This window comes from Carassius gibelio, chromosome B6 (genome assembly GCF_023724105.1).
Source record: "Carassius gibelio isolate Cgi1373 ecotype wild population from Czech Republic chromosome B6, carGib1.2-hapl.c, whole genome shotgun sequence".
Lineage (NCBI taxonomy): Eukaryota > Metazoa > Chordata > Actinopteri > Cypriniformes > Cyprinidae > Carassius > Carassius gibelio.
Window position 1 is genome coordinate 8,758,371 of NC_068401.1, and position 13,178 is coordinate 8,771,548.

Here is a 13,178-nt window from a genome sequence, read left to right on the forward strand (position 1 = left end):
TATTCTCATACATCAAAGTTATTAATATTGAGGTTGTTCATTTTGTAAAAAAAAAAAAAAAAAACGAACACAACTGACAGTTTGGTTTTTGGCTATTGTGAAATGGGTAAGCACTACAAATTAGGGTGAAGTCGAGGTGGTACACTGTATGTTAAATGTGAATAAATATATTCTAAATACACAATTTTTTTTTTTTTAATTGCTTCTTAAAATAAAATGAAAATTATCAAACAATACATACATTTTCAGCTAGTTTGAGCTTAGGTTATACATTTTCTTAGGATATGACATTGTAACATTTTAAATATAATTTTTTCAAAATATAAAATTATCACTTGTGCCAGTGATAGTGATTTCATATATAGTATATTCATAATATTATAAATAATTAAAACACTTCACCAGAAGTGCAAATGTAAGGAAATTAAACACTTCAACAGAAGTACATACATTTAAAGTATTAAAACACTTCAACAGAAGTGCAAACATAAATAATTGAAACACTTCAAAAGCAGCTTACTATATCTGGTACACAATAATGTGCCTTTTGTGTGAGCACGTTTTAATTCAGCTGTGTAAGTGTCTAACACACTTCCATTTTTTTGTGCATATAGTATGTGTGTGTGTGTGTGTGTGTGTGTGTGTGTGTGTGTGTGTGTGTGTGTGTGTGTGTGTGTGTGTGTGTGAACAGGTGTTTTAAAAAGGGCTGCAGGTTGTTTTATGCTCAGTATGGATTCTTTTTTAAAACGCAACCAGCCGAATAGCCTGGTTATTTTTTTTGGTTTTAGAAACCCCTTTAATTCCATTAACCTTTGCACATTCAAAAGCTTTAATTTGATTCCATTAGAATTAGCATTTACTAGGACGGCCTATTTTATCATGTTAAGATAAATTACGACAATCGAAAAACATTAAAAAATAATAATAATAAAGAAACATAACAGATGTAACACAAATCTGTATTGTGGACTGATATATTCGAATTTAAATCTAAACAACTTTAATAAACTATGTTTAGTTGACTATTTTTCTACAAATGTCAAAATTGTAATTGTTATTAATTCCACCATCATGCCAACAGATGGCCTCAATGAGCTAAAGAACTGATTTCCAATCGAACGTAAATAAACGTTATGTTTCTTTTACTGTCTATGGTCAGAAACGGAAGTGCTAAAAAAAACGCTAAAAATGGGCTTCACTTGTCTCAGTTGAGTTCCAATGGGGTCGCTGTGTCCATTTCTTTTACTGTCTATGTGTTGAACCTGAAATATGTACAAATTAAAAAAAATAAATAAATAACCGTACCGGTTACACTGGATCTACCCAAAGTACTTTTGTGCTGGTTATTGTTTTGGGCTGACTGTAAAATCGTTCTCATTTTCATTTAAGGTAATATTTACCTTAGTCCTGAGATGAACATCCACCAAGTTTTATGGACTTTGGAGTGCGGGGCAGAGGGTGAGAGAAGTTATAATTTCTTTTTCTTTTGTATATTTTTTAATAAAAATAAGTATTCATTTGAATGTTTTATTTATTTATCTACTGCACTTCAACCCTGGTGTACACTGCTGTTCTTTCAAGTTCAATTTTTAACATTTCAAATCTAAGTGTGACTATGCTTTTGTGCTGCCAGACTTATAATACAAATAAAAACACACAGAAAAGCAGTGCTGTACTGCATTATGCAATGTTGCACATAAATAAAAAGAGAATATGTGGTTAGTTTATTTCTGAGATATGTGTGTGGCCTTACATGCAGCCTCAGTTTCGAATTATTGAAAAAAAAAATACTGGCCCATTACTTGAACCTCTTTATGATTTTGACTTTCAGACAAGCAGCAGGAAATCAATTTTGGAATCCTCATCAAGGCAGCACTCATGTCTACGCAAAGATTCATGCTCAAGGCAGCACTCATGTCTACGCAAAGATTCATGCTTGCACGTCAAGGTACAATATTAGCAATAATGAAAAGCATTATTTTGGTTTTCTGTTATGTTTTGGCCTTATTACCAAATAATCATTTAATAACCTTATGCATTTACAGCTATAATTTGTATGTTATGATTGGATCAGTTGCACCAGTCATGTATGAAATAATGAAAAACTACACCATTGTTTTCACAACAGATTGCAAGTCACACTGTTTTTGCACAAAATAACCTAGAACAACATGCACAATTATTAATTCTGAAGTGCTCATCACAAGAGAGAAATTTTTCAAATACAATTTTATTTAATAGCTATCTCCGTACCAAATAGACAGAGACACAAAAACAGTGTACAAAAACAAACATCAATAGAAAAGTATGCTTATATTCAAATGTCCAAAAATTGATCAAAGTTGTGACATAAATTGCAGAGAAACAAAACAAAAAAGGTAGGATACCAAACGTACAAATGTACACCTTGCTATGTGCATGTCTTTATACAAAAGTGTCGATGCAACTCTGTTTGTATATGGTTTTTATAAGATAGGTCCTTTAAATGACAGATTTTTCCTACCCATCGCGGTTCACAATCAGTACTGGGAAGGCACTTTGCAACATACAAATATACAAAAAAAAACACATTTCCAGTGATGTAATAAGCTATAACACCATACGAGACACAAACAACAACAATAAGAATAACTGAAGAATTCCCTACAACTTAAAATTTGTAAATAAATAAGGGCTGCAAATATTCAGATCACACTTACTGGGCAGACAATGATTGTTACTATTAGAATTGTTAAAACTGCAATCAATTAACAGATGTTATGATCTGATATTAGCAATGATTAGTCAAATAAGTAAGCTGAAGCTAAAAACAGATCAGTCTGCCTCAGATTTTACGGCTGCACATAAAAACATTAAGTCCAACAAGTACATACGGTAACAAAATAAAGACTTCTTGTGTGTGTGTGTGTGTACATTATGTCATTCATAGATTCAATCATGAGTGACCGCTTGCAAAACCTCGGCAACATTGTACATACTGCCTTTCCAAATACTCCAAATACATTATTGGTACACAATACTAATAACCTGCAGGGTAAAATAAAAGGAAAGGTAACCAGCATTAACACTGCATTTAGAGTAAGAGGAACAGGCTAACACCAAACACACACTCAAATACTTGCATAATAATAAAGACAAAACTAAATTTATGGATTTGTCAATAACAACTTAAAACAATTCTGTTAAAACTTGCTCTCTGAAAAAAATTATAATAAAAGGAAAATGAAAAGAAAAGAAATATCCATTCATTCAACAAGGCCAAGGAAAATATACAAGGACCCCGTTTGCATAAACTAATATAATTGGCCATACATATATACATATTTATTTTATATATAGAATGTTACATGTCATTAAATTTAAATTAAGCAGGAATGTACTGAACCACTTAGAAAACTCTGATATATTAAAAAAAAGATTAAAAAGCCCTCTGTTTCTATTACATTCTAGAGATAAAGGACATTGGAGAGATTGCAGCATACAAACGTGTACTCATACATACATGTCATCACTCTCGTGCCGTTGTGACGGCTGCATGAGTCAAGATAATAGCACATCGCAACAAAACGCAGTATATACCTTTGCGTAAAAGGAGACTTGGACACCGGTATCAATAAGTTAATAAAATATATTCTTTGCTTCTTGCTATATCTTACAGTGAAACCTGAAATTGGTCCCTGTTGGACATTAAAAACAGACACACTTTTTGTGAGCCAAAACAATGGATCTCAGAACTACCAATGATAAACAAAGAAACACCACAAAAGTTAACAGCCATTATTTAGCCTGAAGTTTTAAAGGATTTAAAATCATTTACGTTTGTTAAAGAAACTCATATAGAAAAAGACTCTAGGTCTACGACAGCTGCGCAAATTACACGGTCTCAGTGTTTTCTGATGGTGAAAACTTTTGTCTAGACTGTTAAAATCGTAATACTTGGTAATGTTATGCTTCTCGGTGAGGTAAGTCTGGGCAAAAATGACCTAGAGGTACATTCTGAAGGTTGGGGCATTAGTTTGTCTTTTAAAGCATACATCATCCTCAATCCACAATGTGGAAGCCGGGAGACACACGTGATACACAAACATGTCAAAAGCAATGAATAGTTTTTTGTTTATTTTTAGGATAGACCAATGAAATTGAGGATTTGTTGAAGGAGGAATAAACATTAGCTGCTTCACACCAAGATGGAATCAAAATGGCATCCACGATGGCAAAGTCGAAACATTAACAAACATTAGAATAATAAGAAAAGCCAAAAACAAAAAGTACTCCGTATGTGGCATCAAGGAGTATGAGACAACAGACTAAACTCGCAGTTATGAAAAGTTTGGTTGTCCAATAAGGTTAGAAGAAATGTCTGCATCTCAAAGGGGTCATTTCTCCCCTAAACCCATTCCACTGTTGCCCATCTCAGAGTCCACTAGTGAGGAGGCAAAGGCTGACTGGACAATCTGAAAGCCAAAGGATTCAAGAAGTGACATATTCTGTTGGGGGGAAAAGGGTGAACCGAGATCACCGAGGCCAGACAGGGCCGCAGCACGTTTCTTATGAACCCGGTGATGGTGCTTGTTGAGGTAAGACTTTGTGCGGAAGGTCTGGCCGCAGTCGCCGCAGGCAAACTTCTTTTCTTGGTCTGTGTTTTGGATGTTTTTGGATCCCCCCGGTGAGGTCACTGCATCATCAGGTTGGCCGTTAAAGATAAAAGATGTCACCTCCATTTCTTCTCCCTCTACTTTCTGTTCAGTCTTGAGGTCCGTTCCATTGGAAAGGTCACCGAAAACTGCATCCGATCCATCAGAGTCCTGATGGGGGCATTTCCCAGCATTCTCCTGCCCGTCTGAGGTAAACACAGAGTGGGGAAGGGGATATCAGTGAAGGAGTGGGACAGAGAGATATATAGGAAGAGAGAAGGAGCCTCACGTTAAGCAACACATTTAAAAATGTAAATATTTCCTTTATACCTGAATCCTCGTGACCACAGCCACTTATGTAAACCCGTTTCGGTATAAAAACAGCTTGGCCCAAACTGATAATTTTATTGTGGCTTGTGTAATTTTTTTGTGTTGTTTTGTGACTTTGTGTAAGAAATAGAAATATAATCAAATTAAACTGCATTCTATTGTGCACAACATTATGGGGAAAATTAATACTTCAGATTTTTAAAATTTACATTTTTATAATTTAGTCACCCTTCAGGTTTTTCCAAACCTTTATTAATTTCTAGTCTGGAACACAAAAGATGATATTTTGAAAAACTCCCAAGAACCAAACAACACTGGAGCCCACTGATTTTAACTGTCTGCATAGGAAAATCCCTCAAAATATCTTCTTGTATTTTCCACAAATGAAAGGCAGTCAAACCATTTTGTAAACAACATAAAAATGACTAAATGATGACATAAAACTATCCCTTTAACAATTTGGAGACTTCTCTACCACAAAGTAGACTCTACCAATCAACAACCATGAAAAACTGAATTCTCCGCTCTGATTGGTGCTCACATTTTTTCAACATGTTACTGAAATTTAGCCTGACCAACTAAGTAGTTCTCCTAGCTACTAACAAATGAGCGACACTTTAGCGCATGATGAAACCATAGATAATTTCTGATTGGGTGATTAGTACTATATTTGGGGGAAAATGTGATGACATGCTACAACACTCTCATTAAAGAGTCACATGTTCCCTCTATGAAAAACATGTTGAGTACCAAGAATCTAGTGTTAGTCTCTCAAACTTTCACTATTTTGTACTCAAAGTTTATTTAAACTCTAGTTGGTTACAGGGCATTTACAGACCCAGAAAAGTATGAAAGCATAATACTGACGAGACAATTATTAGGTAAGATCTGAAACCAGACTTAAAAGTCTTGTGAATGTTAATGGTGCTTAGCAGATATTTACACCAGACTTATCGGTTACAGCATCCAGACATCCTCAGTTCTTTGGTTCGCCACATTTCCACCCTCAAAACAGCCCGTACTGACCTGTAAGAGGTCCATGAAGTGGAAACCCTGGTGCTCCAGAAGAGCGGCACTCCCAAAAATAGGGAGTTGGACCTGGCTTGCCCAGGAGCAGCTCAGGCTGCAGGCCCAGGCTCGGAGGGATGGGCTGGGGTAGAACTGGCCCAGCTAGCCCCCGAAAAGACCCCTCTGTCTCAGGAAAGGTAACCACGAGCCGGTGATTGGTGCAAAGGTCTACACGCCAGTAACCGCCCCAAGAAGTAAGGGATATGGATAGAGGAAAAGACAGAGGCCAAGGGGGACAATTTGCAGTCAATACATTCAGATGACCTCTAGCTTCACATCAGTTCAGAAACCATCAGAAATTATGAACATTGTTTGTTCAAAGCTAAAATGACAAAAAAAAGTTTTAAATGAATGAATCTTTTTCTTTCATTACACGCCAAGCCAGCAGCTCATTGATACTGTTGGAGGGATACTGTAATGACAATTCTGTACTGATGTAAAGTTAATGGCACCTTTCTGATGTATTTCTGCATTAGCTTTTACATATTAACTGCCAAAACCCTAAAGCTTGCATTACAAGATCAAAAATAATTCCACTTCCTCTCAATTCTAGTGAATCCACATAGTAGTTAACATTAATAACCTACTGGAAACAATATATTTTTATTATTATTATTCATGGCATTTCCATAACTAAGGGGTCATGTCAAGATTCTAGAATATGGTTAGTTCTTTAGAAAAAATGCTGTCTCCATATTGTTTCCTATGTTCTATGTTTAGTAAGGTAATTCCCAATCACAAGCTGCTGGATTTTTTGGCAATAATTGTTTGAAAAAGGTCCATTAAATCCACAGAAATAATGCACAGCATGTATGCATATATATGCACATGCATGAATGAAGGATCAAAAATGCTTTCATTATGCCAGCACTTGATGGAGATGATAAGTAAGCGACACAGAATGGGACACATGGCCATGCTAAATTGGTCAGCAGCAATGTAAGTGACTAGCAGACAAAGCTGATTGATAGGGCTGCAACTATTATTTAGCTCAGGTCTTAATTCAACTGTATCTCTAAATGCACCTTATTTAAATTAAGAAACTTAAAGCAACAGTTCACCCAAAAATGAAAATTATGTCATTAATGACTCACCCTCATGTCTTTCCAAACCCATAAGACCTCCGTTCATCTTCGGAACACAGTTTAAGATATTTTAAATTAGTCAGAGAGCTTTCTGTCCCTCCATTGAAAACGTATGTACGGACGGTATACTGTCCATTTCCAGAATGGTAATGAAAGGTAAAGGTGGATTAATGCATATTGGAGACGCCAACAGTTTCAAACAATTCAGTTCGATTTGATGAACTGGTTCAAGAAGATCCGGTTACATCGAGTGATTCGTTCGCGAACCGGATATCACTAAACTGCAGTGTTTTGAACGTGCTCACAACAGACCCGGAAAACAAGACAATGCTGAATAAATTCGTAGTTTTTGCTATTTTTTGACCAAAATGTATTTTCAATGCTTCAAAATATTCTAACTGACCCTCTGTTGTCACATGGACTACTTTGATTATGTTTTTATTTTATTATGGAGGGACCAAGAGCTCTTGGACTAAATATAAAATATCTTACAGGTTTGGAACGACATGAGGGTGAGTCATTAATTACATAATTTTCATTTTTGGGTGAACTATCCCTTTAACTTCAGCCCATCCGAGATGTAGATGAAGATGTAGAGTTTTTTTGTTCATCGGAACAGATCTGGGAAAGCATACTCAAAGGATCCTCTGCAGCAAATTAGTGCCGTCAGAATGAGAGTCCAAACAGCTGTTAAAAGCATTACAATACTCCAAGTAATCCAGAGTAAGCATTATTATGGAGTTGTTTTTTGGTTAGAAGCAATGCTTTGAAGTTAAAACACCTTTATGGTGGATTTGTTTTATATCAAACAGATATTTACTTCACAAGTTAACTGATGGACTCGTCGTGTGGATTACTTCTGAATTATTGAGATTCTTTTATCAGCCGTTTGGACTCTCATTCTGACAGCATCCATTTGCTGCAAAGGATCCACGTGTGAGAGATTTCTCTATATCTGTTCAAATGAAGAAACATGCTCATCTACATCTTGGCCTGAGGGAGAGAATATTTTCAGCAAACTGCCATTTCGGGATGAACTGTTCCTTTATAAGTAAATCTTTTCAGTCTCATTTTAGTATTTTGCCAGTAAGTCAAATATTGAAGAAGCTTGAATATTTTAAATAACGTACTTTGTTTGAATTTACATCTGGCAGCCATCCATTAAGTTTGCAAAACTACAAGAACGATCTGCATACTCAATACTTCATCAGTCAAGTGATACAAAGGTATCATTACAATTGCACATTTAGATATCCATTTTACAAAACTCTACCAGCTGAGCTAAAGAAACTCATCCTTGACGTTCCTCTTAAAATGTGAAAGACAACCCACAATTTAAGCAACAAACATCCTTTCTCACCCACTGAGAGAAAAGTCCTAAAAGAGTATGTAATTTAGACTGCTGAATTCTGAACGACATATCTGATTCCCTGCACATGCTGCAATAAATGATAAATGTGCAGCACTCCAATCCGTATTTGCGGTGAGTTTATATGTAAGCAGATGCAGCATCTGATAAGCAGCAGTGAAAAAGACAGCAAGTGAGCGAATAACAATTTGACGCTGCGGGGAGAGGCTTGCTTGCCTTCCACTGCGCACTGGCGTCCTGAGTGGTAGGGGGCACCGTTGTGCATCTGTGGTCTGTTGGTACGTGCTTCAGGGAACTGATGTGCTGCAGAGGAAGGGAGCATGGACGAGCTGTGGTGCGTTTTTACATGCACCTTTAAGTAGGATGCAGTAGAAAAACCTGAGACCATCGGAAGAACAAGTAGGAAAAACAATAAAACAAAAAACAGAACAACACTCAAGTCTTATTAATCAGAAGATTACTCTACGGCTTTCAAAACTATTTTAAAACTTAAGCCTTTTCCCCATTAATAAGCCAACCAGTTTCTGTGAGCCTAAGCTAACTTACTAAGGATGGTGTCAGTGGCAATGAAAATGTGGATCATTAGCTGGGTAATTTGTAAGCACGAGTTCTGCTGTTTATAAGGAATGCCTTGATAAAATTAGTTATTTTCAATGCGTGTCTGACCAGTACCTTTGTTGCATATTCCACAGTAGTTATGAGGTCCTTCACTGTGTTTTTTCAAGTGGTCGGTCATGTAGGCAGCCCGGAGGAATTTCCCACACACTTGACATGGTATCTTATCTTCATGGCATGCCAGGTGCGACCTCAGGCGATCTCTTGTTGCGAAAGACGCGTTGCAAATCTGAGACATTTCAAGATACGGTTTATAAGCATTTTCCAAGAGATAATTTTTGGGAGTGTTATCAAAACAAAAAGTTGATTTAATGGAGGTGTTTAATCAAATATTTTTAGTTCTATTTATCTAGAACATATAATGAATGTGAATGAGGACCTGAGCTGTGGAGAACAGCTAAAACGAAGCTTCGTTAAGTTGCACTGTTTCGAAAGTCAGATGGATCACCACTAGGTGGTGTTGAACTCAATGTGAACCCATGAACCACTTCTGGTTGCTCACTTAAAGGGATAGTTCACCCCAAAATGTACATTTGATGTTTATCTGCTTTCCCCCAGGGCATCAAAGATGCAGGTGAATTTGTTTCTTCAGTAGAACACAAACCAAGATTTTTTACTAAAACTGTTGCAGTCTATCAGTCTTATAAGCAGGCGTGTGAGGAGGTTTCTTCTTCTTTTTACTTTATGGTGGCTCGCAGACTTATATAAGTGCATTACCGCCACCTATCTCTCAAATGGACTATTGACACTATCTACAATCTCAATTAGGATTGTCAATGGTCTACTTGATAGACCACCTGATTGATAATCTCATTTATTTACTGCATGAATTTCAATGGAAATTTCATCCATATGGACAGTCAACACTCATAAGCTACTACTAAATATTACATAGAAACTTTAAAATAGAAACTGAAATTTCCTCTGAAGCTGCTTTGCAACGATTTATATTGTGAAAAGTTATAAATCGGTGGTTTTCAACCTGTGGGGCATGGTGGTATTGCAGGTGGGCCACCAATTACTATTAAAAGAAATAATAACATAATTTCATATAATTTCATATTATATATATATCCACTATACCACTATACTCCACTATACTTCCACTATTCGATCTCGCTGGTTGGTTTAAGAATGAACCTGCAATTTATCTTAGATATTTTTGCTGCATATGCTACAGAACAACAAATTCAAACATGCATAAATGGCTGTCAACATGTTCCCTCCTGACTGCTTTCTCCTCTGACTGTCTATCCGCTGCAGAGCTCTGCCTGGATCTGGTTTTCCCGTTTTGCTGAGCGGTGCCAGCCCGAGTTATTTTCTGTTCATTGCCAGTTCATTCAATACAGACAGTTAACAATCTAGCTTCTGAGTACTAAGTTATTAACCCAACAATAGCGAGGTCAGTTAAATTTTTTTACAGTGGGCCACGCAAACATATGTGTTTGGTTGTGTGGGCCGTGAATTGAATTGAGATGACGATTTGATTAACTGATAAAAAAAAATCTAATAGTTTAGTATGTGTGCCAAAGCAAGTCATTTTGGGGTATGACAGACCCAGTCCTGTCTCTTTCCTTATATGGTGTGGGGGGGGGGGGGGGGGGGGGCTGGAATATGACTAATAAATTCATTATATGAAAGAAAAAGCCATACAGATTTGAACCATGAGAATGGGCATACATTAAAATGTAGCATTTCTCACCTGACACTTGTGAGGTCTCTCTGTGGTGTGAACCTGTTTAATATGTCCATTCAGATGATCTGGCCTACAAAAACAAAACCATCACACGAATCATGTATGATGACACAAATACAGAACATGTATAGAGTATGTATAGAAGCGATCATAAATGACTGCCCTCACCTGGAGAAACCTTTCCCGCAGCTTTGACAGACATACGGTTTACCCACCGAGCCGTCGTGAGACCGCACATGGTAAGACATCCTGTCTTTGCGTTTGAAGCGCAGCCCGCACACCGGACACGCGTACGGTTTCTCGCCCGAATGTGACAGTTTGTGCCGGTTGAGGTGGTAGACGTCTCGGAAGACCTTCCCGCACAGATCACACGCGACGTGACGTCTCGTCCTCTCGCGTTTACGGTTTTCCGCGGGCAGTCCGTTTTCCTGAAACCGCGCCTGGGGAGGAGAGATCATCGTCGGGCCGTCCACAGCGACCAGCTCCGGTCCGGTGCGCACGCCGCCGGTGAACGTCCCGTGCTGCGTCTCGTGGTTTCTCAACTGGACATCGTCAGGAAACATCTTACCACAAACCCCGCACAAGAAAATCCCCTTGTTTTCGTTTAGAGCAGTGCTGTTGTTGTAAGTGATCGGCTCTGTCGTGGGCTCTTTTTTGGGTCTCCCTCTGCCTCGCTTAGAGCCGTCGCTATTGAGGTGGCTGCTGGGAAACTCCAGCGGGGAAACCGCTAAGCGATCGGCCGCTTGTGCTCCGGAAGCGGCCGGCTGTGAGCTGTTACTTGGCTGCGTCGGATCGGCACAGTCGCTGTCGTTGTTGTCGGTAAACACTGCGCCGCTGGACACGCTCCCGTTTGACATGTCCACGGGAAGGGGGTATGACAGCTGCTCCGCGGCCCTGAACAGGCTGTGCTCGCCTCCTCGTGAAGGAGGCACGAGGATCTGCATGTTGGATTGTTTGATGACCTCCTGACAGATCTCGATGACAGATCGCATAAGCAGAAACTTCGCCGCGGTCATAAGCTCCGGGAAACACTCCAGACGCACCACGATCTTAGACGTGTATGCGAAGTCCAGGATGTCTCGGAAAACTTTGGGACTGATCGTGTGCATCTCCAGCTCCTTGCCCTGGCCGTCGTCTTCCGCCTGACAGCTAAACACCGACTCAAAATACTCGCTGCACGCCGCCAGCACTGCCTTGTGCGCTGGGAAGCTCTCCTCTCCGACGCGCAAGATAACATCACAAAACCTGCCTCCATCTTTTCTCTGGCTGTTGAGGTTGTGTAGCATGTCGGCGCTGTGTTTACTCACCTGGTACGTGTAGGAGGAATTCCACGGGTGTTCTGTCCTCTCCATGCCGCCTTCATTCAATAACCAAGCCTAACGCATACGACAGAAGAGGTAGACAAACGCAAACGAAATGCAAACACCCAAATAAACAGAACCACTCAGCAGCGACCACCACTCCTCGCCTTTTTAGCATCTAACATGTTAGCAGGGGGAAAAATGGCAGCCCCCCAGCTTCCTGTGAACTTTGACCTTTGCTTAAAGGAAGGGGGCTGTCGTTTGCGTTTAATATTTTCTGTTTTCGCACAGTTTAATACATTACTTCGGTCCAAAGATAAAGCGCAGATACTAACGTAGTCACACACCGAAATTAATTTTAAGTTTCGCGTCCGTCTTCCTGGTTCGCGGTGTTATGAATTCACATACTTGTTTTCCAGTGAGCCCCCTCCCCCAAATGTACGCCAGACACCGAGTACATGACAGCAGACCGTCTTTTTCTCTCTTTCAGACAGTGTAACCAATTAGAACATATACGGTAAACGTGAATAAGATTAAAGTGAAGTATCAAAACTCTTGAACTGGCACTGTCCCCTAGACAGTCAGCTGCTCTCCTGAACAGGCAATGTACATTTCAAGCACAAAAGACACAAACAATAGAGAAAGGTAATCGTTGTAGACTACACTGGCTTGCAGTGTATCTGGCTGCTGTATTGTTTCTACTCTTGGAAATAAGATGCACAAATGTTTTAGGGAAACATTAAGGGAAAAAATATAATTAATTTTGAGCTCAGGTTGTATTTCTTGGGCAGCTGTCTTTGTTTTCAGACAATACTGAAACATGCTCTGACTCTGATAATTGCAATCAGTTTTTGTTCGTTTTGCTTTCCTATTCATGTTGTACTTTTATGTAGTTTGTCTGCTTTTTAGTTTCAGTCCATGCATTACCCAGTGTCCTTGGGTTTGTATGGAGCCCCATATAACACAATATTATACAGAAATAAAAAGAACACCTAGCCAATCGCCCATGAGATTGGGTACAGAAGCATGTCGAATGGGAGTAGTTCTGACATGCATGGTTAACAACATTAGAACAGACTC

The 13,178-nt window shown here is 38.8% G+C and overlaps 1 protein-coding gene and 1 long non-coding RNA gene across 4 annotated transcripts; one reads left to right on the forward strand and one right to left on the reverse strand.

The window, feature by feature from the left end:
- The first annotated feature begins 1,220 nt into the window (after positions 1 to 1,220).
- Positions 1,221 to 2,597, forward strand: LOC127959521 (uncharacterized). The gene is made up of 2 exons (XR_008154274.1): positions 1,221 to 1,458; positions 1,832 to 2,597. It is a non-coding gene; the product is annotated as an uncharacterized LOC127959521 (long non-coding RNA).
- Positions 2,213 to 12,550, reverse strand: LOC127959520 (POZ-, AT hook-, and zinc finger-containing protein 1). Of its 3 annotated transcripts, XM_052558755.1 has the most exons (6): positions 10,966 to 12,550; positions 10,804 to 10,867; positions 9,159 to 9,330; positions 8,703 to 8,864; positions 5,991 to 6,200; positions 2,213 to 4,840 (listed from the first exon to the last, which is right to left on the reverse strand). In XM_052558755.1, the coding sequence occupies exons 1-6, from the start codon at positions 12,147 to 12,149 to the stop codon at positions 4,377 to 4,379; spliced, it is 2,256 nt and encodes a 751-aa protein (XP_052414715.1). In that variant the 5' UTR covers positions 12,150 to 12,550; the 3' UTR covers positions 2,213 to 4,376. The 3 variants fall into 3 exon arrangements, with proteins under 3 accessions (XP_052414715.1, XP_052414716.1, XP_052414717.1); XM_052558756.1 differs by lacking the exon at positions 5,991 to 6,200 and having other exon boundaries at positions 10,966 to 12,543; XM_052558757.1 differs by lacking the exons at positions 5,991 to 6,200; positions 8,703 to 8,864 and having other exon boundaries at positions 10,966 to 12,531.
- Between the last annotated feature and the right edge of the window lie 628 nt (positions 12,551 to 13,178).

What these genes read in the sequence shown, in the direction of transcription:
- LOC127959520 (XM_052558755.1), bottom strand. Translation starts at nt 12,149, where the DNA reads ATGGAGAGGACAGAACACCCGTGGAATTCCTCCTACACGTACCAGGTG. An exon ending in AGAGACCTCACAAGTGTCAG is followed by an intron (nt 9,331 to 10,803) that starts GTGAGAAATGCT and finishes GAAATGTCTCAG; the next exon opens with ATTTGCAACGCGTCTTTCGC. An exon ending in ACTTCATGGACCTCTTACAG is followed by an intron (nt 4,841 to 5,990) that starts GTCAGTACGGGC and finishes TGTTTACCTCAG; the next exon opens with ACGGGCAGGAGAATGCTGGG.